The sequence below is a fragment of the Lissotriton vulgaris genome, chromosome 4_1 (assembly GCF_964263255.1).
Source record: "Lissotriton vulgaris chromosome 4_1, aLisVul1.2, whole genome shotgun sequence".
NCBI lineage: Eukaryota > Metazoa > Chordata > Amphibia > Caudata > Salamandridae > Lissotriton > Lissotriton vulgaris.
The window spans coordinates 2,074,337,785-2,074,362,429 of NC_141691.1; the positions used below are offsets into that span (position 1 = coordinate 2,074,337,785).

At 46.0% G+C, this 24,645-nt stretch overlaps 1 protein-coding gene across 1 annotated transcript in view; it reads left to right on the plus strand.

Annotated features, from left to right (window-relative positions):
• The window catches only part of DRC1 (dynein regulatory complex subunit 1), a 131,271-nt gene that overhangs the window by 17,320 nt on the left and 89,306 nt on the right, over positions 1 to 24,645 (plus strand). Inside the window, exons 6-9 of the mRNA XM_086966513.1 lie at positions 5,917 to 6,003; positions 12,355 to 12,477; positions 15,629 to 15,768; positions 20,927 to 21,061. Coding sequence (XP_086822639.1) covers positions 5,917 to 6,003; positions 12,355 to 12,477; positions 15,629 to 15,768; positions 20,927 to 21,061 — 485 coding nt within the window. The remainder of the gene's footprint in view (positions 1 to 5,916; positions 6,004 to 12,354; positions 12,478 to 15,628; positions 15,769 to 20,926; positions 21,062 to 24,645) is intronic.

A 24,645-nucleotide genomic window follows, 5' to 3' on the forward strand; every position in this document is an offset into this window, starting at 1 on the left:
CTGGCCCCTATGGAGGGATTGTAGCCCTTGACTTCCACTGCAATAGTTCAGAAGAAACTTTTACTAAGGTTTAGAATGCGATATACTAATTTATTGTTATTTCACAATGAAACTGTCTTGTTACAAACAAGAACTCGATTTTACGAATCAATTATAGATAAGGTGCTCCTAAGAATGTAATTGCGCAGCAAATAGCTGAATAATATATAGCACTTGGACACAGTTCATTCACCTTATCACTTTCCCTTTTTTGTAAACTATTGCCGTGGAAGTCATGGGCTACACTTCCCCCATAGGGACCACTTGGTCTTTTTAAAACATCAAGCATCTGCTTACAAGTGCTCTACAGATAAATTATAACATATCACAGGAAGAATGATGAGGGTAAGGAAGAGGTAACAAGCATTGGCACAGCCAGTATGTCTGTCTTGCATTTTGATTCATGATTAAAATATGTTTCAAAATCCTGCTTCAGTTAAAAAAACTAAATAAAACAATTGCTTTCTGTATATGATGTACCTATGAGATAAACAATGTAGGGCTAGAGTCTGGTGGCTCAGTGGACGATTGCGTCTATTGCAGGGGCCTGTGTTCGACCTCATGGTCACAGGTTCAAATCCCAGCAGGTCCACTCAGCCTTTCATCCTTCTGAGGTTGATAAAAGAAGGACCATTGAATTGGGTTACAATAAACATCTGTTATTCAGCGCCAAGATACCTCCGGGTGAACGTGCGCTTTACAAATACACATGTTATGTTATGTTTTTATGTTATGTTAGAAAGCCTTATTAATGTCGCAAATGGCTGTTTGCAACCTCAAAAAGGCACTTCCAAATGTCAATGAATCATTGCAGAAATATTTTTTTAAGAGCAGGATGTGGTCTAAGAGACCGCTGCCTACTCCTAAAAAATGTAACCTAAACATTTCATTTTTTTAAAAAACCCATTGTGTTTTCCTTTAAGGAAAATGGGCTGCATTTAAAAAACCATTTCTTTTTTAAAAGCAATCACAGACACCACCATCCCTGTGATGGCAGCAAATCACAGTGGGTCACAAAATGCGACCTACCTCATTATTATTCATGATGTATGTCTGTTTGCAACCCACTACGATTCGCTAAATGAAACTCAATGAATTTCATACATTTAGATTAGCGATTTCCTAACTGCGAGTCACAAAAATATCAATTAGGAAATCACTATTCCTAAACTTCGTACATCTAGCCATAAATGTGTAATGATTCTGAACCTTTTGAGATGTGAAATAGTCCCTCATGCATTGCAATGCAAGAAGGATTCTTGCTGTGGAAGAAGTAAAGTACTCCATCGTCCTGAGGGAGTACCCGTCCAGCGGACAGCTATTGCATTTACACATTGCAGCGGTTCCTGTAAAGGCTTTGAAAGTTTGACGTTCCAGATGGAAACCATGTCAAACTTCCACATTTTTTCTATTTTTAAAAACATAGTCCGAAGCAGAATTTTCTCTTAAAAATAAAAGAATTAATGAACCCGTGCCATGGGCGTTTTTTTCCTTGGTGTGGGGGTCATTTTACAGTTTTCACTGTCCCTTACTGCCGGGTTCTACCTGACTGCGATGGACAGTAAAAAATTGCCATTTATCCACCTATTCTAAATATATCCGCCCACTGTAAATAGGGCGGGCGGAAAAATGGCAAACTCTCCGAGGGCCATTGCTCTTTTGGGACGTCAGTGGTGTATGTCGGCGGCAGAGATGGAGTAGTCTCTGTTGTTGACATACTGAAGGTCCACCGAACTCTAAATGAGGCAGGCAGACTTTTAGTTTGGTGGAGAGCATACCCCGTCACCCTTGCGACAGAGTGCCCTCTCTGAAAAACTCTAAATCAGGCCCTAAGTGACAAAAAGAAATACAGAATGCAGCAAAAAAGTAAAACTATTGGGAGTAATTTGAAGTAGGAAGGTACATTTGAAAGAATCTACTACTTCTCCTCTCTCTTGAACATGCTGTCTCGCCATCCGCCATCTTGTTGTGTATCTCAGAGTGGTTGATTCATTGTCATACACTGATAACTACCCTAATCTGTCTAAACCTGCATCCATAGACTGATTGCAAGGGTTAGGGTCAAGTACAACTGTGGCCTGTAGGAAGGTGGATATCTGACTATGGTTGCCCCCAACTTTTTGTCTGGTGTTTTGCTGGTTTTTCGACTTAGTTGACCTGGGGCCCTGCTATTCAGGACCCCAGGCCCACTGCTCTCTCTGTAAAATGGATTCCATGTACTCTAGGTACATATCTAATTGGATATTGAGTCACCTTATCAGCCCCTTTACAGTGTACCTTAAGGACCCAGGGCATAGGTGCACCCAGGGCCTACCAGGGGCTGCAGCATGTATTATGCCACCCCTGGCTGGCCATCCAAATCTGACACAACTGGCTGCACGACAGCTGGGGCAAGGTGGTGTAATCACCCTTTGCTATAGATATAGTATCCCTATATCTAACCCTAAAATGGACACATATCCTCCTATCAGTCACTCCTATGGCAGGCCTTATCAATCCTGAAGGCAGAGTGCTTGGAATTATGTGAGATGGTGCCCTAGCATGAGCTGAGCCTGTCGGCAGCTTTCGGAACCAAGTCCTTTAGCTGTTTCCATGATAACACTATACCATATACTCTTAAGTGCATTATGATCCTCACGGTCAAATGCTAACTCTGGTATAGCATTATCAAAACATGTCGAGTAAGGTGTCATGCAAATTGGAATACTACCCCCTCGCCAATTCTGGCGACGGGGGTAGCATTCCACCCTTCTAGAGGGACACAACATGTATGTAACTGTGAACCCCGGTTAAAGTTAACTTGAGCCTCAGCATCACAAAATGGATGCTGCCACCACAGACACAAGTCTGACCTCCTGCTGCTGGGAGTCCTTCCAGCGAGGGAGGCTCGGACAAAGGGTTTCCTGCCTTGGGAGGTGCTAGCACCACCCCAGACAGGATTTTGTGTATTAGGTAGGCCAGGGCTAAAAGGAATGAGACATGCCTGGGGCACACAAGGTGTCCCTGTGCATACACCGGTCTAAACCAGTTCCTGGGGCACTCCAGCCCCAGAGCTGGCGCAAGACCGGACAAAGGAAAGGGGGTGTAACCACCCCCCTTCCTGGTCCCACCCAGAGGAGGGACCTAGTCGTAGTGCAGCCCCCTTTAGCTGAATAAAGGTAGGAGCTGGTCCCATTCCACATTAGATTAATCTTGACAACTTCCACGAAGAACTCTTGACCTTCTCCCTCCTGAATATCAGAAGACTGAAGAATCTCCCCTATGGTCAGGGAGTGACCATCCTGCTTTGCGGGCACCATCAAGCTCCTGTGCGGTTTGCTGCAAGTCCTTCCTTCCTGGATCCCGACGACCCAGCTCGACGAGACCCGGACCTCCAGACTCCTCTGACCTCTACCTGCATCCACAGCACAGCTGGGACCCGTGGGTGCGACGAGCAACTTGGAGACGGCCATCTTAAAGAAACCTGCACAGCGCTTCCAGCACGACCGCCGAGGGATCCTCGAGTGAGTGCACTGGGGTCTGAGAAGCCCCACACCGACGCAGCTCCTGTATCAAAGACTAGCCCCCCAGCATCCATGTGATCTGCGTGGGGCCCTTTTGCTTGGTTGCTGCTTTTCCTGTTGTCTGGTCACTTGCCGGCTGGCCAGTGACCTCTGAGACGACGACCCGAAGATTTCAACACTGCTGGTCTGGTCCCCCAGACTGGCCCTTGCTTCCTTGTAAAAGAGGAGCACCCCGGACCCTCCTGGTCCGCACCAGACGCCATCTTTGTTCCACCGCGTGGCTTGCACTTGCCAAGGCCTGTTGACCAGATCGACGATCCAACACCGCCAACAGCAGCAGACTACGTGGGACAGCTCGTGCCTCCAGCCTGGTCGTGAAGAACAGTTCCTGGTCCGCGCAGGTACAGAGAGAAGTGTCCCTTCTTCCACCTGAACGCGGCGACAGCATCTGGTTCCCTCCTGGTTCCAGCACCGTCACTGGCTAGTGACCGAGACTCTGTCCCCTTCCCTTTCAGGACTTCTTCTTCCTAGTTCCATCCTTGGAACCACCGGACTCCTCCATCTGGCCGCCTGCCAGCAACTACTTGTTTCAGGCATCACCGGGATCAACGCAGCAAACCCGACACAACTTCAGCCCTATGCACCCGTAGCCTGTGGGTTAGGTAACTAAAGCTTCTAGGTGCTGAAGTCTGTGTTCACTATCCTAGTGTCCAGGTCCACTGTTGTTTTTCCTCCATCCAGCCGGGTTCGTCTGGAATCCGTAACTCTTTAAACTGTAGCATCCATAGACGTTGGTAGCCATCTCGCGTGTGAGTTTCCACTCTGCACGTGAGTCCAGTGGGCCTCCTGCTCCTTACTTACCTAGTTTGTAGCATAGTCCCAACGATCCTCCCGCCTCTGGATCTCCTTACAGTATTTTCTTTCCTCGCATTCCATTGTTTCTAGTATATGGTTTGTCGTGCCCCTAGGGCACCATTGTAATTCGTGCAACTTAAATGTATTTTTCCTAAGAGTTTGTCATGTGCTTAGCCCTCTGACCTCATAAAGAGTTCAGAGGTGTTTGTTAGTTAATAAATACTTGTTTATTTTCATAACAACCTGTGTGGTGTCCTTTCATGTGGTATTCAAGGGGTTATATGTGGTAAAACAGCTGGCTTCACATGCCATTCAGAGTTTAGCCTAAAGACTGCTCTTGTCCACGCTACTAGGATAGCTGGTCTATAAGGTTGACTTACAACCAATCACTATAAGGGTTGTTTGGACTGATACAAGGTGATCACTAGAACTAGTGAGCATCATATGTCAGGCCAACTTCTCACATGGGCATCCAACATATTGAAGACAACCCTAGAGTAATACTTAGTGGCCTGTGGATCCTGACGGTCTGTACACAGTGAAACTGCCTTATTACTTAAAACAAATTACTGCTTCACAAGCCAAGTTAATGAAAGTGGAGTTACTTTTCCAAAAAAGTTTATAGGAAGTAACAGTTCTTAAAGTATGCCTTTGTTTAAAGAAATGAATATACTTGGATATTTTCAGGTCAAATGTTTCAGCTCAAATGGGTATCCTAAAAGCCTTCAGTGGCTTCCATTGTAGATTTGAGAAGCTCTTCCTGTTAGAACCTCTCAAGCACTTTGACCACCTGAGTGAAGCCTACATAGACACATTAGGACTGATACACAAAAACAGACGTTTGTGACTGATATACAAAAAGCAGAGGTTTGTGCATTGTACATTTCTGCCTACTTAATACAAGTTTTTTGGACTAACAGTTTCAAATATCAGGTCAAATCTTAATCCACAATGCTTCTAAGAGCATTCCTTATTATTAGTAAGACCAGGTGAAACATTAATTTTCCTTTTTTCACCATGGGGGCTTTATTTTTGCACATGAAAACCCTCTCCTTAATGAACCCTCTGAAAATATGAGCGTGTTTGAGGCTTTTTCCAGACCCACGCTGTAGCTGGTGAGATCTGTTACCCTTTAACTGCAAGGTCTGCCTCTAAAGCATGCATCTCTAGAGCCACTGAGTCACGTTCTAGCACTATAGAAGGAAGCCCCAATAATTTTAGTGCAGGGGTGTCCAGCATAGGTCTACAAGGGCATGATCCAAGCCCCACTTTTGACCTTACAACTGAGTGTGTAAATGATTCTTGTTAAGGTTCATTGTAAATACATTTATTTTATGCAACTGTCCTGAAACCCTGGCATCATGGATCCAGCCCTCCAGGACCCATGTTGGGCACCTCTGCCTTGGTGGCACTGCTGCATGCATGACTAGTGCTTTGAAGCACAGATAACGTCAAGCAGACAGAACTGCTAGAATGCTCTTGCACATAAATAACTTGGATTTTATTTTCTATCCAACAGAAATCTTTTGAATTGGAGCGGCGAGAACTCCTGGCTGCAAATAGAAATAACTGGGAGAAAGGAATGCAGACTCGTAGGAGCCAAGAGGTATTGTAACTGCAGTGGTTTTGTGCATCAGTGCTTTTGTAGAGCTTGTGGTGTGGGATGTATAAGCTTCAGCTCAAGCACTGTTCTGGTTGGAACTTATATGGTCATTAATACATGCCTATGTGAGAGCCCGAGCCAGGGATGGTTCCACCCACAAGGTCTCCAGTCAGAACAAGTACACAGCCTCCCATCTGTTTCATCTTTAACTCATCCCAGCCAGCCTTCTCAATGAGCGGGAATTACATCTTGCTGCTCACATCAGTGTGTGTGTGTTTGTGTGCGTGTGTGTGTTTATGATATGCAGGGCATGAGTACCAATTCTATCATATCCAACATAGCCCTTTATCCTTCCAAGTCCTATATACATTAAGCAAAATGAAATTGGGTTACAATAACAACTACTTGTTAAAGTGAAATAAATTGATGATTCTGTAGCATTGGGCGCTACATACAAAAACAAGGCATTCTGTTTACTACTATTTGTGATCTATGCCACATTTATTCTAGCCCAGTTTCAGTTACGCAGGGTACTGGAGCGGAGGTTGTAACCAGTGATAGGAGGCCTTTTGGGTAGTCATGCGCTATATAAACCTATCTGAATAGAATATAATAGGCAATGCCTTGATCACCTTCAGAACAAACTGAAGAAACTTCATTGTAATTCACGTACCTGCTTCCAATCTGTTTGTACTCAAGAGTGGGCTCTGTGTGTGCAGCAACTTGGCTGATTTTTAGCACCACAAAATTCAGCCACCTCATGACAGTGCTAGTGCTTTCCATTGCCCATGCTTTGATATCAAAATAAAACTAACAAACCCTTGCCCAACATACAAGGCTTTACAACCTAACATTCATAAGAATGCTGCCAAGGACGCAATGCAAGGCTCAGATTACAAATGCCCATGTAGGTGGTTGTTAGGTGTTTGTTGCAAATGGCCCTCTCTTCAGGGTCAACCCTTTTTGCCTTCACTTCTCCATTTTTGCTGGATACGTTTATCCTAGCCGTAGGACCCTGCACACTTTATCACTGCTGCCATTGCTAAGGTGCTTGTGCTCTCGCCTCTAAACATGGTTATTGGGAAGGAATTTATTAGTAGGTGCAGGTAGGTACCTACAACTGGTAGTAACACCACAGTCACAAATAAGGTCCAGTTAAGTTCTCAATAAATTAATCCTTGATCAACCCTTGGCAGCATGGCTGCAAGCAAACATGCTTAACTTAGAAGACAGGTGTGTAAAGCATTTAGAAACACCAATAAATTAAATAAGTGTAACACAACACACAATAAAAATCCAACACCAATTTATAAAAATAGGAAATGCCATGACTAAAATGATACCAAAATGACAAAATTCAAATGTAGAATGCTGGAGACAAGATTTTTTTAAATTAAATACTTTCTAGTGCTTAAAAGCCAAAAGTTCCAACTTGGGACATCTGGACACGCTTGACCGGGACAAAGTTACACTTTCAGGCCGACTGTGATGGAGCGCTGGTCGAGCGGTAGAGACCAGTCAAGTTTCTACCTTCTGACTTAATCACTTCTTTGGAGCTTTCTCTCTCGAAGTTGAGTGGGTATCCTTGTCAGACTGACTTGCAGTTCGACGACGGTGGCCTGGCTTAGCGCAATGCCTCGCTCAACTCCTGGAAGTCTCGTTGACGACGAAAAGCTTCGGAGCTTCAGCTGGGCAAACCTGAATCTCAGGCAGAGTTGTGGTTTGACGTGGTCGGCTTGACTCTCGACGACAGGTCGGTCAACTTATGGAGCTTTTGACAAAAATTCTCCAAATGATTCCAAACATCTGGGTCTTGTTTTGGAAGGTCGAAAAGAAGACCCAAACGTTTTTAGAAGGTCCTTGAAGTGTCCACGGTTCCAGAATCTTTGGGTTGCTATTTGGAAATTTGGGACTACAAGGCCAATAATGCACCTGGCCAAATCCTTAAAAGTCCACTGAGCGCTCTCCAGCTGGGTTGTTCTTGGTGGAGATGATGCAGGTGGAGCTCTTTTAACCTTTTGCTTTAAGGAAGTCCACTGCTCAAACATGTAGAGTCAGGCAAAGTCCATCTTTTGCTGAAGCCCAAAGTGTGCAGCAGGTGCAGTCCTTATAAGTGCAGCCCTCTTGATGCAGGCCAGGAGTTCAGCAAGGCAGTCCTTCTTCTTCTTTCTTCTAGGGTGGGATCTGAGTTGCATGGCAACTCTCTCATATTTATCCAGTTTTCTGGGCTGGCTAGCAGGTAGGGGGCACCCCTGACCTACAGAGTGCCTCCCTAAATGATGAATCCTGAAGTGTGGCAAATTCGTGTTCCAGAACGCACTGTTACATAAAATCGAAAAGGAGAAAATCTCTCCAGCAAACCGAACCCACAGGTGTGGCTAACTTTCCTTAACACTCCCCTTCCAGCCTCTCTGCGAATCTAATTAAAGGGGCTCCCATCTTGCTGGGGGTGAAGGAAGTGGGAGTGGGTGATGTCCTAAGTGTATTTCCCTCTTTGAAGACCAGTTTGGCTACCCAGCCTCCTTCCTGTCCTGCAGATCTTCTCCCACCAGATGCCTCCTTTGTTTCAGCCCAGGCCTCTTCACACCTCATCAGAGCAGCCTGTGAAAGGCTGGCCAATCAGGAGAGGCTACTCTAGAGCTGGATTAGGCACATCAGAAAAGCAAGTTCTGGAACTTATCTTCTTCCATAGTTTTAATAAATGTAACCTTGGCAAGTTGTTGAATATCTTCTATTATTAAGACATGTTTAATTATTATTTTAGTTCACTCCTGTCAATATTTAGACTTTATTAAAGTTTAATAAAGCCTTCCCACGTTAACCTTTTGCGCTAATGCACTACATTGAGGAAAATCAAATTGGGCAGTTTTTTCCTCACTAGGGCGTTTAAAACATATTTTATAATGTCTCTGCTTATTATCACAGTGCACCCTACCCTTGGGGCACCTAGGACAGACCTTAGGGGAGACTTATATGTAAAAATAAGGTTGTTTAAAACTTTGGAAGTACCTTTAATCCCAAAGTCGAATTTATTTTAAAAGCAGCTTGCAAAGCAGAGCTGTCTTTAAAATGAAAGTAGGCAACACAGCAATGCACACTTAAGTGCATTAAATCTACTGGGCCTCTAAACCTACATGCACTACCATATACTAGGGACTTACAAGTAGCTTGTCAGTACCAATCGTAATAACACCTAATTACTGTATATCTTTTTAATCAGTACACTGGCCCTGGGCCTGGTTAGCATGGCCCAGGGAACAATCAAAGTCAGTAACCACCATTATCAATAAAATAAATGGGGGTGATCAGGGCAAACAAGAGCACTTTCTCACACTGGTATTGTTAGCTGACACCCTATTGGCATATTTAATTTGATTATAAGTCCCTAGTAAAGTGCACTATGTGTGTCCAAGGACTGTCAGTTTAAATGCTATGAGTGGGCCTGCAGCACTGGTTGTCCCAGACAGTTAAATAGCCCTTTGAACATGGCTCAAATTGCAAAATAAACCTTTTGCCAGGGCCAAACCTCCCTTTTTAATAAATAAAAGTCCCCCCTAGAGTAGGCCCTGGACATCTCCAAGGGCAAGGTGCAGTGTATTTAAAAACATGTACCTTTAAATTTTACATGTCCCGGTAGTGAAAAACTCTTAAATTCTTATTTTCATCACTCTAAGACCTTTCTCTCCCATTGGATAGCATTGGAGTTTCCTTATTACATTTTAAAAGTGCAAGTTCCAAATGGGAATAGAGTTTATTTTTAGTGTCTCTGGAATTCTATTTTAAAATCCTAACATATGGTGATGTCGGATTTTAAATTGCAATTCTGAAAATGTCTCTTTTAGAAAGTTTATGTAACAAAATGGGCAGCTCTGAATACCCTTATGGGCTTGAGTAGATAAGCATCGGGTAATGTTGCCAACAGGTGATATATATTTAAGAGTGTATTCAACTGAACTTAACCGGTTTTCTCTAGACATCCCTAAATGTCATCCACAATAAATGAGAGGTACAGTAGTTAATTTGCGTTCAAAAATAAAGAATAAGTCAACACAAACCAGGTGTATTGTTTAAATCAATTACATTGTATTTAAAACACAATAATTACAAAAAGGGTTTCCAAAAGAAAAAAGGTACTTCAAAGACACTGTCGAGAAGCTTCTCCCACCTTCCAGAACCAGGGCACCAGTGTATAAAAGAAGGACCTCAGACACCACTACTTTAATACACATCTGGACCTGTTGATACTCTTCCAGGAAGGACTGCTGTGCTGCTGAAAGGACTGCCACTCTCCTGGACTGCGACTCTGAAGGAGCTGCTGCCTTGTGATGATCCGCTGCCCTCTTGCCTACGCTGGGCCTGCAGCCCTTTTTGAACCCAGGACCCCAGAGTGACTCAAAGGGCTAGTCTGTTAGCCTCCTGATCTGAGCCTCAGGGACATAAAAGGCTCCCCTATAGATCCTGGACCGACCTGCCTTTAGCAAGATCCTGACCCCCAGGTGGTGCCTCTCTGTTCCTGGACCCTTGGTGTGACTCTTGAGTTCCTAATATCTAGCTTTTTTGGCTCTTCGTGATTGCAAACGGGCCAATTTGCACTTGAACTGCACCGCTTGCACCAAAAATCAGCACGAGCCAACACAAGTCCATCTCTTAATCCTGCAAGCATCAATCGCCCCGGTGGATCGCCAACCCGAAGCACTAAACTGCCCATCTGCAAAGGCTGGCCTTCACCTCTGCCGGGCCGACCACTGCCAGTGACACTATCCTTGGTCCCGGGGACTTTCTTTCATGTGAACACGACTCTTGGCACAAAAATTGAGAAGGTAAACCTTCAGTGGAACTAATCTGGGATGGTATCCAACCGGCACTCCATTGCGGTTGGCAGGAACTTTTGACTTCTGCGACCAGATATCCCCGGTTAGCTCTTTATGCTTTTAGATTCTGTTTTACAGTTTATTTTTTGAAAATTCATAACGTCAGTTCTACTGATTGGATTATTGTTGTTTTGGTTTTGTTATATTTATTATATTTTGCTCTATGTTTCTAGCCTGGGGTGGGATCTTTGTGTGTGGTGTTGTCACTGTTTTTCTGTTTGAAGTGTTGCACAAATACTTTACACATTCCCTCTAAGTTAAGCCTGACTGCTCTGTCAAACTACCAGGGGGCTGAGCACAGGTTAATTTGGGGTTTGCTTCTGGCTTAATCTGACTAGGATTGTGGGTGCTGCTTGACCAGGCCTCATACCCCAGTCAACAAGTTACCCAATTTCTAACTGTGTTTATATGATGTTTAAATGAGCAGTACATCTATAATCAACAATATATTAAAGTATAATTTCAAACATACTCAAAAATGTTGGTCCACAAAGTTTCGACCTCTTCATTCTCAAGGCCTTCATCATGATGTATCACATAGTGTGCATGTATTTCCACTATTGCAAGTGTTTAACGGTTTGAACATTTTATAGACTGCATTCGTTTGCAACTTGAGACCCTACACTTTGAGTCAGATATAAAGACCATTCTGTCACTTAGAGGTGAGGTACCTTTTGGGATGGGGTTATTTGTCATAGAATCACGACTCTGTTCTTTCTTAGGCATCTCAACAGTGTTAGAGTTATGGGTGGCAATGTAGGCAGTAAGGATTTTAATTTCAAATACAGGTTTGTATTATCAAGCTCTAAAAGCTTGAAGTGTGAAGGCCACGCAGCAGCGTAGTATTGACAGTAGCTCTAAACTCCAAAAGTTGGCACTAGAATGGATAGTACAGCGAATAGTAGAATGCCTAAGACGATGGATAACATGAAGCACCCACATCCTGCTGGATGCCAGAGAAGCTGCCAGTACACAAGGAGAATAGAGAAGATGTACCTTGTCCACAGTGATGGGTGGGACTGTGTAACACCTGGCAGCATCTACATCACCCGCGGCTTCTTTTGTAGTCCGGCTCTGCCACAGGATCTCAAGGAAATGTGACATAGAGGCAGAAATTAGAGCTTCACTTGAAGCTTCAGCTCCTTTTATTCTGGGGTGAAATCCTTGGATGAGGGCCCCCACTGATGCTGTTTTGTTGGTAAACAAGAACATGAAATAAATCATTTCTACTCCAAGGTGGCACACACACAGCAAGACACCAAAATATTTTGAAGAACAAGAAAACTGTAATACATTTTCACATGTTTAATGATTGTTAATTCATGAACTATAAAGAACACATTCTATTAATGTTTTAACTGGTTTGGAGAAGGGCTCTGGGTTATACTGATGTGTGATCTTGGACACATGCCCAATCATGTTGATAGTCGCAGTGATGCTTGTCAGGGATCCGCTTGTGATTATTGTCATCCTGTCTTCTCAGCTGGATTACTTGCTGGGCCGCCTGAGGAAAGTGGAGGAGTACGAAGAGCAGCTCAGGCACATGCAGGTGCAGGACGCCGAAGAGTACAACATCATCAAGATCAAGCTGGAGACCGATGTGCAGGTCTGTGGGGACATTGATGGGCAGGTCTGTGGGGACATTGATGGGCAGGTCTGTGCCTGGGGCATGTCTTGGGCAGGTGCAGGGCTAAAGTAACATTGGCGGGCAGGTCTGTGCGTGGGGCATGTCTTGGGCCGGTGCAGGGCTAAGGTAACATTGGCGGGCAGGTCTGTGAGCTGGGCATGTCTTGGGCAGGTGCAGGGTAACATTGACGGACAGGTCTGTGCGCGGGGCGTGTCTTGGGCCGGTGCAGGGCTAAGGTAACATTGGCGGGCAGGTCTGTGAGCTGGGCATGTCTTGGGCAGGTGCAGGGTAACATTGACGGACAGGTCTGTGCGCGGGGCGTGTCTTGGGCATGTGCAGGGTAACATTGACGGACAGGTCTGTGCGCGGAGCGTGTCTTGGGCATGTGCAGGGTACCATTGACGGGCAGGTCTGAGAGCGGGGCGTGTCTTGGGCAGGTGCAGGGTAACATTGACGGACAGATCTGTGCGCGGGGCGTGTCTTGGGCATGTGCAGGGTAACATTGACGGGCAGGTCTGTGAGCAGGGCATGTCTTAGGCAGGTGCAGGGTAACATTGACGGACAGGTCTGTGAGCTTGGCGTGTCTTGGGCAGGTGCAGGTGCAGGGCTAGGGTAACATTGGCAGGCAGGTCTGAGAGCGGGGCGTGTCTTGGGCAGGTGCAGGGTAACATTGACAGACAGGTCTGTGCGCGGGGCGTGTGTTGGGCAGGTGCAGGGTAACATTGGCGGGCAGGTCTGTGAGCGGGGCATGTCTTGGGCAGGTGCAGGTGCAGGGCTAGGGTAATAGTGGCGGGCAGGTCTCTGAGCGGGGTCATGTCATGGGCTGGTGCAAGCTCTGCAGGTCTGTGAGCAGGATTGTGTCATGAGATGGTGCTGTCTCTGCATGGCTAGGTTGACATCAGTGTTGCAGGTCTGAGAGTGGGATCATGCATGCCCCGGTGCAAGCTGTGCACTGTGAGTTTGACATTGATGTGAAGGACTGTGAGCAGGATCATGTCATGGGTCGGTGGAAGCTGTGATGGACTTTGTTAACATTGATGTGCAGGACTGCGATTGAGGTCGTACACTAGCTGGTGCAAGGTGTGCTGGCCGACGGGGACATTGATGTGCCGGTCTGCGGAGAGGATGGTGTTCTGGGCCAGTGATGTTTCTTTGCACTGGGTAGTTTATAATATTATAATAAATGCTGTTCCTAAGCACTGTAAATAACCATTGTTGCTATTACGTACTTATGGTACTCAGTTTCCCGCCTTCGGGAGTATGGAAGGCGGAGTCAGCATTACTGGGATTTGAACTTGTGACCTGCCACTCACCCACCTGTTGAGCTGGGCCTCCTGGGTGAAAACAATGTCCAGGTGTGGAATAGGGAAGTGCCACGTCCTGATGCAGGCTTCTGGTGGTTGAGTGCTTTGTGAGTGGGGGACTCATTGGCTAGTGCAGGTTGCACTAGGCTATGGGGTTTTAGTTGAGACCAGTATGCATGTCTGTAGTGTTATGGGCAACTGTTATTTGCCCCAGAGGGCCTTGTGAGATGGTAAGTGGTTGGGTTGACACTTATCTGCAGGCCTGTTAGTGGTGTGGTGCTTTAGGCTGGGGCAGACTGCCCCATGAGTTACTGTGTGTGGGTTGGATGGTGGAGGTCTGTGAACAGGCTGGTGCTATGAACAGGTGCAGGCTGGTCCAGGGGGTACTGTATGTGGTCGCTGTTGCTGGTGTATCAAGCTGCCTCAGGCGGTGTTCTGAGTGGGCTGTGTCGTTTGGTGGACACTGATGTGCTGCTCTGTAAAGAGGTTGGTGATACGGACTACTGCTAGTATTCCCTGGAGGTCTTAAAAGTGCGTTGGGTACCTGGGTTGGAACTGATGTGCATGTCTGTGAAGAGGGTCTGTGGTGGGGTTTGGCACTGAAGTGTAGCTCTGTGCAGAGGGTGGTGCTATAAAATAGTGCAGGCTGCCACACAAGGTATTGTGCGTGGGCTGCATGGTGCATGTCTGTGAGCAGGGGGTGCTCTGTACTGGTGCTGACGGCCCGTGGATGCATCATGAGCCATGTTATGCGGTGAATGCAGGGACTGAGTGCAATACATACAGTGCTTCTGGCTGCATTCTGTTGCCTCTGGTGGTGATGTAACTGGAATAGCATTCCAGTGGTGCTGGGACAATTTCCAGAGTGGGGGTGCTGTCGTCAATGTACCATCACTGAACTCATTTGGGATTGTAAACAATCCAAGAATCGCACCAAGAAAAAGGTTAGCAGCGAGCCACGCCCATACAGCAGGAGAGTGGTGCCGGTATGGTTTGTAGCTAGTGGTGCATTTTGGAGCACACTGGCACAAATATATTACTGAAGCATGGCTTGGTAGTGTGCTGTCTTTTAGAAACCAGCTGTTTTCCATTGAAATGGCCACAAAATGCGCACTATAATGCAGTTTTAGTGATAACAGTATACGGCTCACAAGCGATAATGTACTGGAATCAGACTTCAACAAATATTCATAGTTTCATACCACTGAATAAAGTGTCTTAATTTGTTGTGATCCCATTAAAATCTTTGTTTCCCTCACACTTTGGAATTTTCAAAAAGTGTTTCTTTTGTACTTTCCTAATTGATATATATTGAAATAGTTGTGCAGTTAATTTGCAGGTGTGTTAGAAAATAACTACCTCCTACAGTCTTACATTTCACACAAGATTGTCAGATAGTTCAGTTTACAAAATCCCCTAACTTTGTAGTCGGAGAAAGAAAAGTAAACCCCAATCTCCATGCTAAAAGAATAAGCAGCAATTTGTCAGAAGACAATTTATCTCTGTTTTTGAACACACAGTAAATGTGACAACATAAAACAAAATGTAAAGTCGTCTTTATTGCTCATCCTCCTTCTGAACTCCAGCATGGTTTGTTTGGGGGGCTGCAGCAACCCCCACACCCCTAGCTTCAGCGCCTATGCAACATTCTGTGTTCCGTAGTTTAGGATCGTTGTGGATGAGGTGAGCTCCCCGGTTAAGTGTCAGGGTTCAAACCCTAGCGCCCACTGTTGGTAAAATACATCAAGGGCGAAGCAGGCACTATAATACTGACATATTTCACATGGAGACTAACACAACTCGCTGATTTCATCTTCGAATCACAGATCATGGAGCAGCAGCTGCAGCAAATGAAGGCGACCTACCAGCTGAACCAGGAGAAGCTGGAGTACAACTTCCAGGTGCTGAAGAAGCGCGATGAGGAGAACACGGTCACTAAATCCCAGCAGAAGAGGAAGATCACTCGGTAAGACCAGCGTCGTCTTCCCTTTACATCAGCTTCCGTCATGCATGTCATCAGAGGCCTGAGATCCTTTCAGGGAACCTGAGCTCAATTCAAGAGACCCGGAGATCTTTTAAAGGGACCTTGAGCACATTTAGAGGGACCCTGAGATCTTTTAAAGGGACCCTGAGATCATATCAAGGGACCCTGACATTTCTAAAGCGGCCCTGAGATATTTTAATGGGACCCTGAGATCATTTCATTGTAACAAAGTGGGAGCAATAGAGTAAGAGGGATAGACACTGCTAGCAAGTCAGCACCAGCTCACCCAGCGCGTTACGTTACATAAAGGGTGGACCCAAAGGTACTGGGTCCTGGGTATTATGCAGTACGGTAAGCGATGGCCCCAGTAAACAGTATTTTTGCAAAAGAATACAGTGAACCCATACTTACAATACTTAAAAACAATGCATACAATAAGTGACTGAGCAGTGTTCTTTAATCACACCGTCGTATTTCCAAATATATGAATAGTATACTTTTAATACATGCATAATGTGCCCAGAAGAAAAGAAGGGGTTAAGGAGAAAATCTGTGATTTAAGTGAGGATGATGTGTCATGGACAGGCAAGGAAATTGGTGCAGATAACTGATTCACATTTGGCATCAAAATTGGGCTTGTTATTTCGTCACTACTACACTGGGGTTTGCATAACTGGTAATAGCCAAGCTACATAGCAAAACACAGTAGAAAATCTCAGTTGTTTATAGGCTGGCTTGAAGAGAAGTGTTGACGTTTAGTTTCGACCCCAAAGACTTGTAGGTTATTAGCCACAATAGATAGGGGTCTTCCTGTGATAGGGGAGTGGGCACCGTATAAAGCCCTACACGGAGGGCTGAATCGTGAGTAGATCAGGCACATAGGCTCCAAAGTATAGATAGTGGTGTAACTGCACGCTTATCGGATAGAATCCGACATGTCCCATCAAAACATTATGAAAACTATATGAAGTAGTCCAGCCTTAGTCATCAGCTAGGACCACAAAGTGCATATCTGCTCTTGCTCCCAAAACTGCATCCCACAAGGGCACTGAATCGCTCCTCGGTGGTCTTGATTCAGACAGCAGCCGGCGCAGAGTGATTCCGCTTCGCCTGGCCTGATTCTTCCCTGATACAGTTCAGACCACCGAGGAGCGATTCAGTGCCCTCGTGGGATACGGTTTTGGGAGCAAGAGCAGATTTGCACTCTGTGGTCCTAGCTGATGGTCACTATTCCTACCACTTGCTGGTGCCAAAAAAGATGGATTTGTTCACCCTATCTTAGATCTTCACACTCTCAATGCCTTCCTACGAAAGGAGAAATTCCAAATGCTCATCCTGGCTCAGGTCTTTTCTGCCCTGGAGCCCAGAGACTGTTTAGTAACCGCGGATATCCAGGATGTCTATTCCCATATTCCCATCCTGCAGGCCCACAGGTGTTACCTGCAGTTCACGGTAGGCCAGGGGTATTTACAGCTCAGAGTTCTCCCTTTTGGTCCCCCCGGTGCCCCTCCGATGTTTATGAAAGAGATGGCGCTGGTTACAGCACATCTTCAGAGGTCAGTGGTTCCAGCGTTTCCCTGCCTCAGCAACTGTCTGCTGAATGTGGGTTTGCCAAAGGCACTCACCACCCACATCTGACCTAGGTGAACCACCTCAATTCTCTGATGATCACTATCATCTAGCCGAAGTCACACCTGACTCCTCAGATGCTCCTCTTCATCAGAGCCATTCTGGACAAGGTGCTGCTCTATGCTTATCTCCCAGACAGGAGAGTCCAGGACATGTGAACAATGATCCTGATGTTTCAGCCTCAGTCCTGGATCTCCGTCAGACTGACTCTGAGGCTGTTGGGTCTCATTGCCTCCTGTATCCTGCTAGTGAAGTACGCCAGGTGGTACATGTGGGCTCCTCAGTGGAGTCTGAAGTCAGTCCCAGTTGGCACAGCACCAGGGGAATCTCTCTGATTTGGTTCGGATTTCAGAGGAGACTGCAGAAGGCCTAGAATGGTGATTGATGAATTTCATTTGGGTTAGCAGCAGACCCCTCTCCCTGCCTCTCCTAGAATTGACGGTGGTGACCAGTGCTCACTTCTGGGATTGGACAGCCATCTGGGAGAGGTGGAGATCCGAGAACTCTGGTCTCTGGCAGAGGCATGGTTCCACATTAACCTTCTGGATCTGAGGCCCATCTGTTTGGCGTTGAGAGCCCTCCTTTGATCCATCAAGGGAAGGCTGGTCCAGGTGTTCACGGACAACACCACTGCCATGTTTTACTGCAACAAGCGAGGCGGAGTGGGATCGTAGACCCTGTGCCAGGACTTCCTGCACCTCTGGACATGGCTGGAACATCAGGACGTCTTCCTGGTTGTTCAACACCTGGCAAGATCTCTGAATGCCAGGGGAGCTGAACTCAGCCGTTGACGCATTGCAGATTACGAATGTACCTGGCACCCAGAGGTAGCGCAAGGACTCTGCAGAGAATGGGGAGAATCTTGGCTTAATCTAATAGCCGCTACCAAGAATGGGCAATGTCAGCACTTCGATCGGAGACACGTTCCGTTTAAATGGCACCCGGGACTCCTGTACGACTTTCCGTTGATAGCTCTCCTGCACAGAGTTCTTAAGAAGATCAGAACCGACTCAGCCTAAGTCATTCCTAACGGCTCCAGACTGGGTACAGAGGTGTGGTGTCCAGTGCTCCTGTGCATGAACAGCTGTTCTCTGATCTTGCACCCTCCAACATCCTGCTGGGAGATTGAGCAGCACCAGCTGGGTGTTTTAAATCTTCCAAGATTTGTGATGATATTTTGGCATCCAGGCGTCCCGCAAAAATGTATATGCTTGCTTTTGGGAAAAGTTTGTAGCTCAGTGCTCCTCACAACAATTTGATCCACTTTCTGCCTCTCTGTTGAAGATGCTGTTGTTTCTGTTGTCTTGAGACCGCCGGGGCTTTTGCTTTGGGCACTGTCAAATGTCACCTTTCTGCCATTTCTGATTATTTGCAGTTGCCTGGTCAGGCCTCTCTGTTTAAGTCACCGTTTATGCATGTTTTCGTAAGGCCTTATATCATCTGTTCTCACCTACCCCTTTTGTTATGCTCCAGTAGGACGTTAATTTGGCCTTAACATATCTTATGTGTTTTCCTATTTGAGCAATCTTCTTAGCCCCAATTACATCAGGCAGAAGAGTGAGCAAGCTTCAAGCTCTTTCTATTAACCACCAAGAGTAACTGGTTCTTCAGACTCATGCCTCCGTTCTGCTGAAGGTCGTGACCCCTTTCCATGTCAGCCTAAACATCATGCTGCAGACATTTTTCATTCCATACTCCAAGGGAGAGAAGAGGCTTCATTGTTTGGATCCAAAAAGAGCCCACTCCTTTTACATCTATCGCGGCAAAGATCACAAGGGGGGCGATCAGCTCTTTATTGGGTTCCCTGGAAGAGAACTAGGATTACAGGTAAGTAACTAATCCTTCTCTACTAGGGGATCCTCATCAATAGTCATTAGGATTACAAGGCCTGCAAGGAAGTCGTCTGTGTGGACACACAGAAACAGACCATCTTATGAAGGTCTGTACTCTGCATCAAAATCTGCTGTGCCCTAGCTATGAAGCAGCCCCCTGAAGGCTTGTGGGCTCATTCCACCAGAGCCAAGGCCACTACTACTGCGTTAGCATGCGGAGTGCCTGTCCTGGACGTCTGTCAGGTTGCTATGTGGGCATCACTCCACATGCTCACAAAGTACTACTGTCCAGACAGTCAGATCCCTTGAGATGGGCATTTTGACCATTCGACCATTCGTCCTCATTTTTGGTTTAAGTCAGTTCGCAGACTCACCTCTGGGGGTTATTGCTTTGGGATCTACTTACAGGTGAGAAATCTGCAGTTAGAAGTCTCAAGCAGAAGAATGGGTTACAGAACGTTTGTAGCACTTTTTCTTTTAGAGACTATCTAACCGCAGATTCCTCACTGATCCTCCCTGTTGTGCAAACTGGGCTTTTCACCGACAAGATTCTATTACACTCTGCACAGTGATCAAAAATCATTCTGATGTGGCTCTGCGTGTTTGCATTGCTGGAGCTGGAGAGAGCAGGCACAGATTCCTCAATGGAGCCTCTTCTTTGCGGGTTCCAGGGTCTGCATGGCAGTCCTTCTTCAGTCCTCTTCTCCAGTCAAGCAAGATCTGAGTTCTGGGCGTCAGGGGTGCCCCTTTTATGCCCAGAAAGTGCCCTCAGGAGAGGTTGCAGCCAAAAACCAATTGGCTGCTAGGTTTCCTGCCGCCTGATGACAAATTCCTGTTAAGTGTGGTATCTAGCTTTTCCAAAGTGCTCCATTCTCCCCAGTCACAAGGTGTTGGGAGCTCTCTCTTGGCGTGTGGAGCTCAGTAGCCTGTAGCCCGAGATGTGGCTGTCTGTGGGGTGCATGTCCATGGAAATAAACGGGTTGGCCAGTATTTCCCCCTCTATCTCCCCTGCCCTAACCTCTCTAGTGTGTTCACCATTTCCCTTTTAAAAATGACTTCCCCTCTGATGCTGGCTTTTTGGGCCAACATCCTCTGTGGCTTTCTGACAAGAGGAGGTATGGCCTCCTCCCGCGGCAGACCTCTATAGCTATCTGTGTTGGGAGCCGTTGACACGTCTTCCCAGGTGGGCAGACGGCTCTGTCATTGCCACCCTCAACAAATGGCCACCGGAAAACATGGCTACCGAGTGGTAACTTTCTAAAAGTTGCAAGTTACAGCAGGTAAAATTAATTAAGACTTAGGCTTAATGTAAAGAGTTGTTTCATACCTTGACATGCCAACTTTGGTAGTCCCATTCAGAAGTTAGCACAGCGGAGGTGCGAGTGTGTAACTCGGGAATCGCCATTGGGGCTACCAGTCTCTCTCCCAATAAAACATTGGAGGTGACCTTACAAAAAGAGGCATTTCCTTACAAATAAGACCGCCCTCATAGTGGGATAAACTTTTTTAAAGATTGTGGGTATGGAAATTAATCTGAATTTTGTGTTACTTTCCAGTTCTCCTTCATCTTCGAAAGTGGGATTAATGTAAAAGGTGTTTTACTTTTAGTGCATACATATTTAATAAGTGAACTAGTTCTCCTCGATTTTATCCTCTTTAATTATACTTTCTGTCCTCAGAACCCAAGATGTCCTTAACAAACTAAGAATAAAATTTGACAAGCAAGTGAAGCAATATCGTGAGGACAATCAGAGCTTAACAGACGACTACAGAAGAATAGTCGACCAGTACAACCAGCTGCAGAAGAAAATGAGGTAGGCTGAGTATCTCTGCTCAACCTTTGGCAAGTGTGTAACTCTTGTAAACTATCCTTTGTTATGTCTGCTACTTGTTACAAAAATGAAAGAAAAAGCCCAGAGGCGGATGTTGTGCGGTACACTGCCATCATAATGCAGATCTTTCTGACTAACATGAAAGGAAGTCCATAATCTCACGGAGACAGTGGTGAGTATTATGAAATTCGTAATTCTTTACAAGAAACTCTAGAGAAGCAAAGAAAAATTTAGAAAAACAGATTTTCTTAGAAATTCTGTGAAATAAGAGTCACCAGACGTGCAAGCCTTCCACCGATGAGGTTGTTTTTGGGACTACAAGAGTTGCTGCTCTTTGGTTGGTTTGTGCTGAGATCGAGTGGATGGTTGATTGCATCCATCGGCCCCTCACATTATTCTCATTTCCATCAGAGTCCTTGAGACACTGGCTGCTCCCACCTGCCTGTAGTCGAATATTTGGTAGCAGTTGTGTTCTACAAGTATGCAGCAGCGACTCCTCCGCTATGGCAGTGTCACCCCCCCAGCACTTTAAGAAAATGTAAAGATAAAACAGGTTTAAATCCCATTTTATTGTCGTTTTAATTTGCTTGGGGCAGAGCCAGGGTTATGATAGGCAGGAGGGGGAGTGGTGGGCTCCACCTAAACTGGACATGTGGTATTTTGGCCGTCGGTTCTCAGGTCGGCCGAAAACCACATGCACAGTGACCCCTCTCCAAACCCAGCTGCTTTGCTGGGGCTGAAGCGAGCAGGCACAGACTCCCAGTCTGTCCTGGAGCGCACATCATCAGCACTCCAGCCAACCGTGAAGCTGCTCTCGTTTGAGAGCAGCTTCAGGATTGGCCGCAGAGCAGGCTGGGAGCCTGTGCCTGCTGCAGCGTCTGAAAGGAGCGGAAGAGTGGGACGAGATGCTAGAGGGCAGCAGGTTAGTTTAATTTTGTATTCCTTGTTACCCGTTCCCCCGCCTCTTTCTAAAAAAAAGTAATCTCTGTTGTGTCCTCCCCTCCCATGCCTGCCTCTTTTCCCCAATACGAGCCGCTCCTGCAAGTATGCCCCCTTGTACTTCTAAAAACCTCAGTTCCACAGATCAAAGTGACCTTTGCTAAACAAAGAGTGCTGTAGACGGACTCCTCATTGTAGGTTTGCTATATGTATGCAATGCTGTTGTGTCACCAAACATATAGGACTGAATAACGATCTTGGCAGACGGGTTACTCCGTCCCATCCCGTGAAATATAAATCCTAATATATCCTATGAAATTTCAACAGATGGGATCTCTGTCACTGTTGTGATGGAGTAACCCGTCCGCCGAGATCCTAATCAGGCTCTTAAGTGCACTCTTTTGGGATCTAAATAATTGTTATCAAGTAACATTGGAGAGATCCTGGGACAAACCGTGCACTCCAGGCCATTGTCTTCTGCGATCTCCCTCAACGTTTCTCCTGCTTCAGCTGCGCTCTCTTCCCACTGTAGAAAGCTAGGATAAGGGGGAGAACTAGGATGAACATGGATCAGAACAACTCTGAAATGTAAAAATGTAAATGTCAAGGTATTTGTAGAGCGCACTGTCACCAAGCGGTTTCCTGGCGCTATTACTCATACCGCTGTGGAACCCCTCCTGGCTTTCCCTGTGAAGTGTCCACTCCTGGGCACCCCCAGGGTGAAGCCATGCATCCACAGCGCTGTTGGGGCCGGTGTGGAGGTTAAGCAAGCTATTGCCCAGAGTTGCAGCGTGGGACCCATGATTAGAATAGGCACCGAGGCGAGAAATCAGGTCCGAGGAATTATGAGCCCAAGACCCGCCGAGGCGGGAATTGAACCCTGGTCCCGCACCCGAACTCTGCATCAGGGTCTGCCGCTCTAACCATTGAGCCACACTCCTCCAAATGATTTACTATCTTGGTTGCTCAGTTATTTGTTGACCCTCCAAGGGCTCCCTCAGACCAGTGCTGGCTGGTCACGCACAAGCTCACTTTTCATTTTGTTTACCTCTGGGATCTTCTTGAACTCAATGTGCCTTCTTGCTGGGGCACAAGTCCTTCCCTGGCCATGGGCCATCTCGCAGTGCCATCCGCAAGCGTCACCGCAGCAAGAATGCACCTTTTATTTCCAGACTCTTTTCAGCGTGTTACTGGGTCCAGCTTGTTTCGTTTGTGAAAGGCTCATCAGCAGTCAAACTAAAACTGGGAATGCATAGTGGAGTATTCCTCACGCAAAGTGGAGACCTGAATAAACCATGGAGTTGTACAAAGAGATAACATGCACTATCCATTTAAGAACACAGACATGACTTCATAGTTCACCACACGCAGACACCACACCCCTACTATATTTTAAATCCAAATTCTCCTTCAGGGGAGCTCCATTGAAAGACTAGCATTGAATAGCTATCCCCAGAGACTGGATACTGGAACAATTTTCTCTAGCAAAGCCTTTTTTGAGACAGAAAAATATTTTTGGTAGTCTATCTGAAGGCTACCCACTTCCTTCTGAAAGAAGCCACATCTTATTTTTAAAATGTCAGTAAATAATACAATCTTTTTGTTAAAAGCAAATGCTCACACCAGTTGCATAGGATGTGTTGCCACCCACAAGAATATTTTCAAAGGAGTAAACTCTGGCTGCAGGAGCTAGCAGCGATGAACAACGCTGTCAGCTGGACAATGGGGGTGGGTGTCTGTTTGATTACAGCCAATGAGAAGCAGAGTAATGGCCTGAACTTCATGCAGCTGCAGACTTAGGATGTACCATTACAGCAAGAATAATTGCACCATCTGAGCCTGGCAGCACCACTGTTATTAATGTTGGTAGAACATATACATTGCGACAAGCGCTAGCCACTGCCTCACCTGCTCTTGGTGGCTCCATACTTAAGAAGGTTCTGCTGCCAAAACTGCCAGGAAGAGGCGGAACATCAGCGGTGTGTGTCTCTGCGACAACCTCAGCACTTCCTGGAATGTTTTGCGTCAGCCATTGTTGAACCAGGCAGGCTTGTTTTGGGGTGCTATGTCAGTGGTGGTCTTTGTTACTCCCCTCTTCACTCAGAAGATGCCTCTGTGTCACCAGGGTGGGTAATGAGGGTGAGTACCTAGGTATTGGGTCCTCATGGTCTGTTTGAAACAAAATAAACCCTCGCCTTACTCTAGACTGAAGAAGCAGGGAATGTTCATGAACCTTGAAAGAGCGTGTTGGGTGGAGTGGATCCTTGTTTTGGACATTTGCTTTGACATTTTAAAGCAATTTTGTATTGAGGATCTTTTTAGAGCTTTTGTTTTTCTATGAATTGATTTATTCTAGTGGCACACTTATTCAGTGCTGCATGATTTAACGTTGTTCTACATAGACGGAGCTTTAACATCAGATTTTAGTGCTTTAGGTCTACAGAATATTGTTTCCATTGTAGGAAGCCCAGCATATATAGATTCATCTTATCTGTTAACATTAGCTTCAGAGACAAGCACATTATACACAATGGAACAAGAAGTTTTGTACTCCGGTAATGCGAGTGTTCGTTCTACCATTCAGAAACAAATATGTGTTGATATTTCCCATCAAGTGCACCACAGTC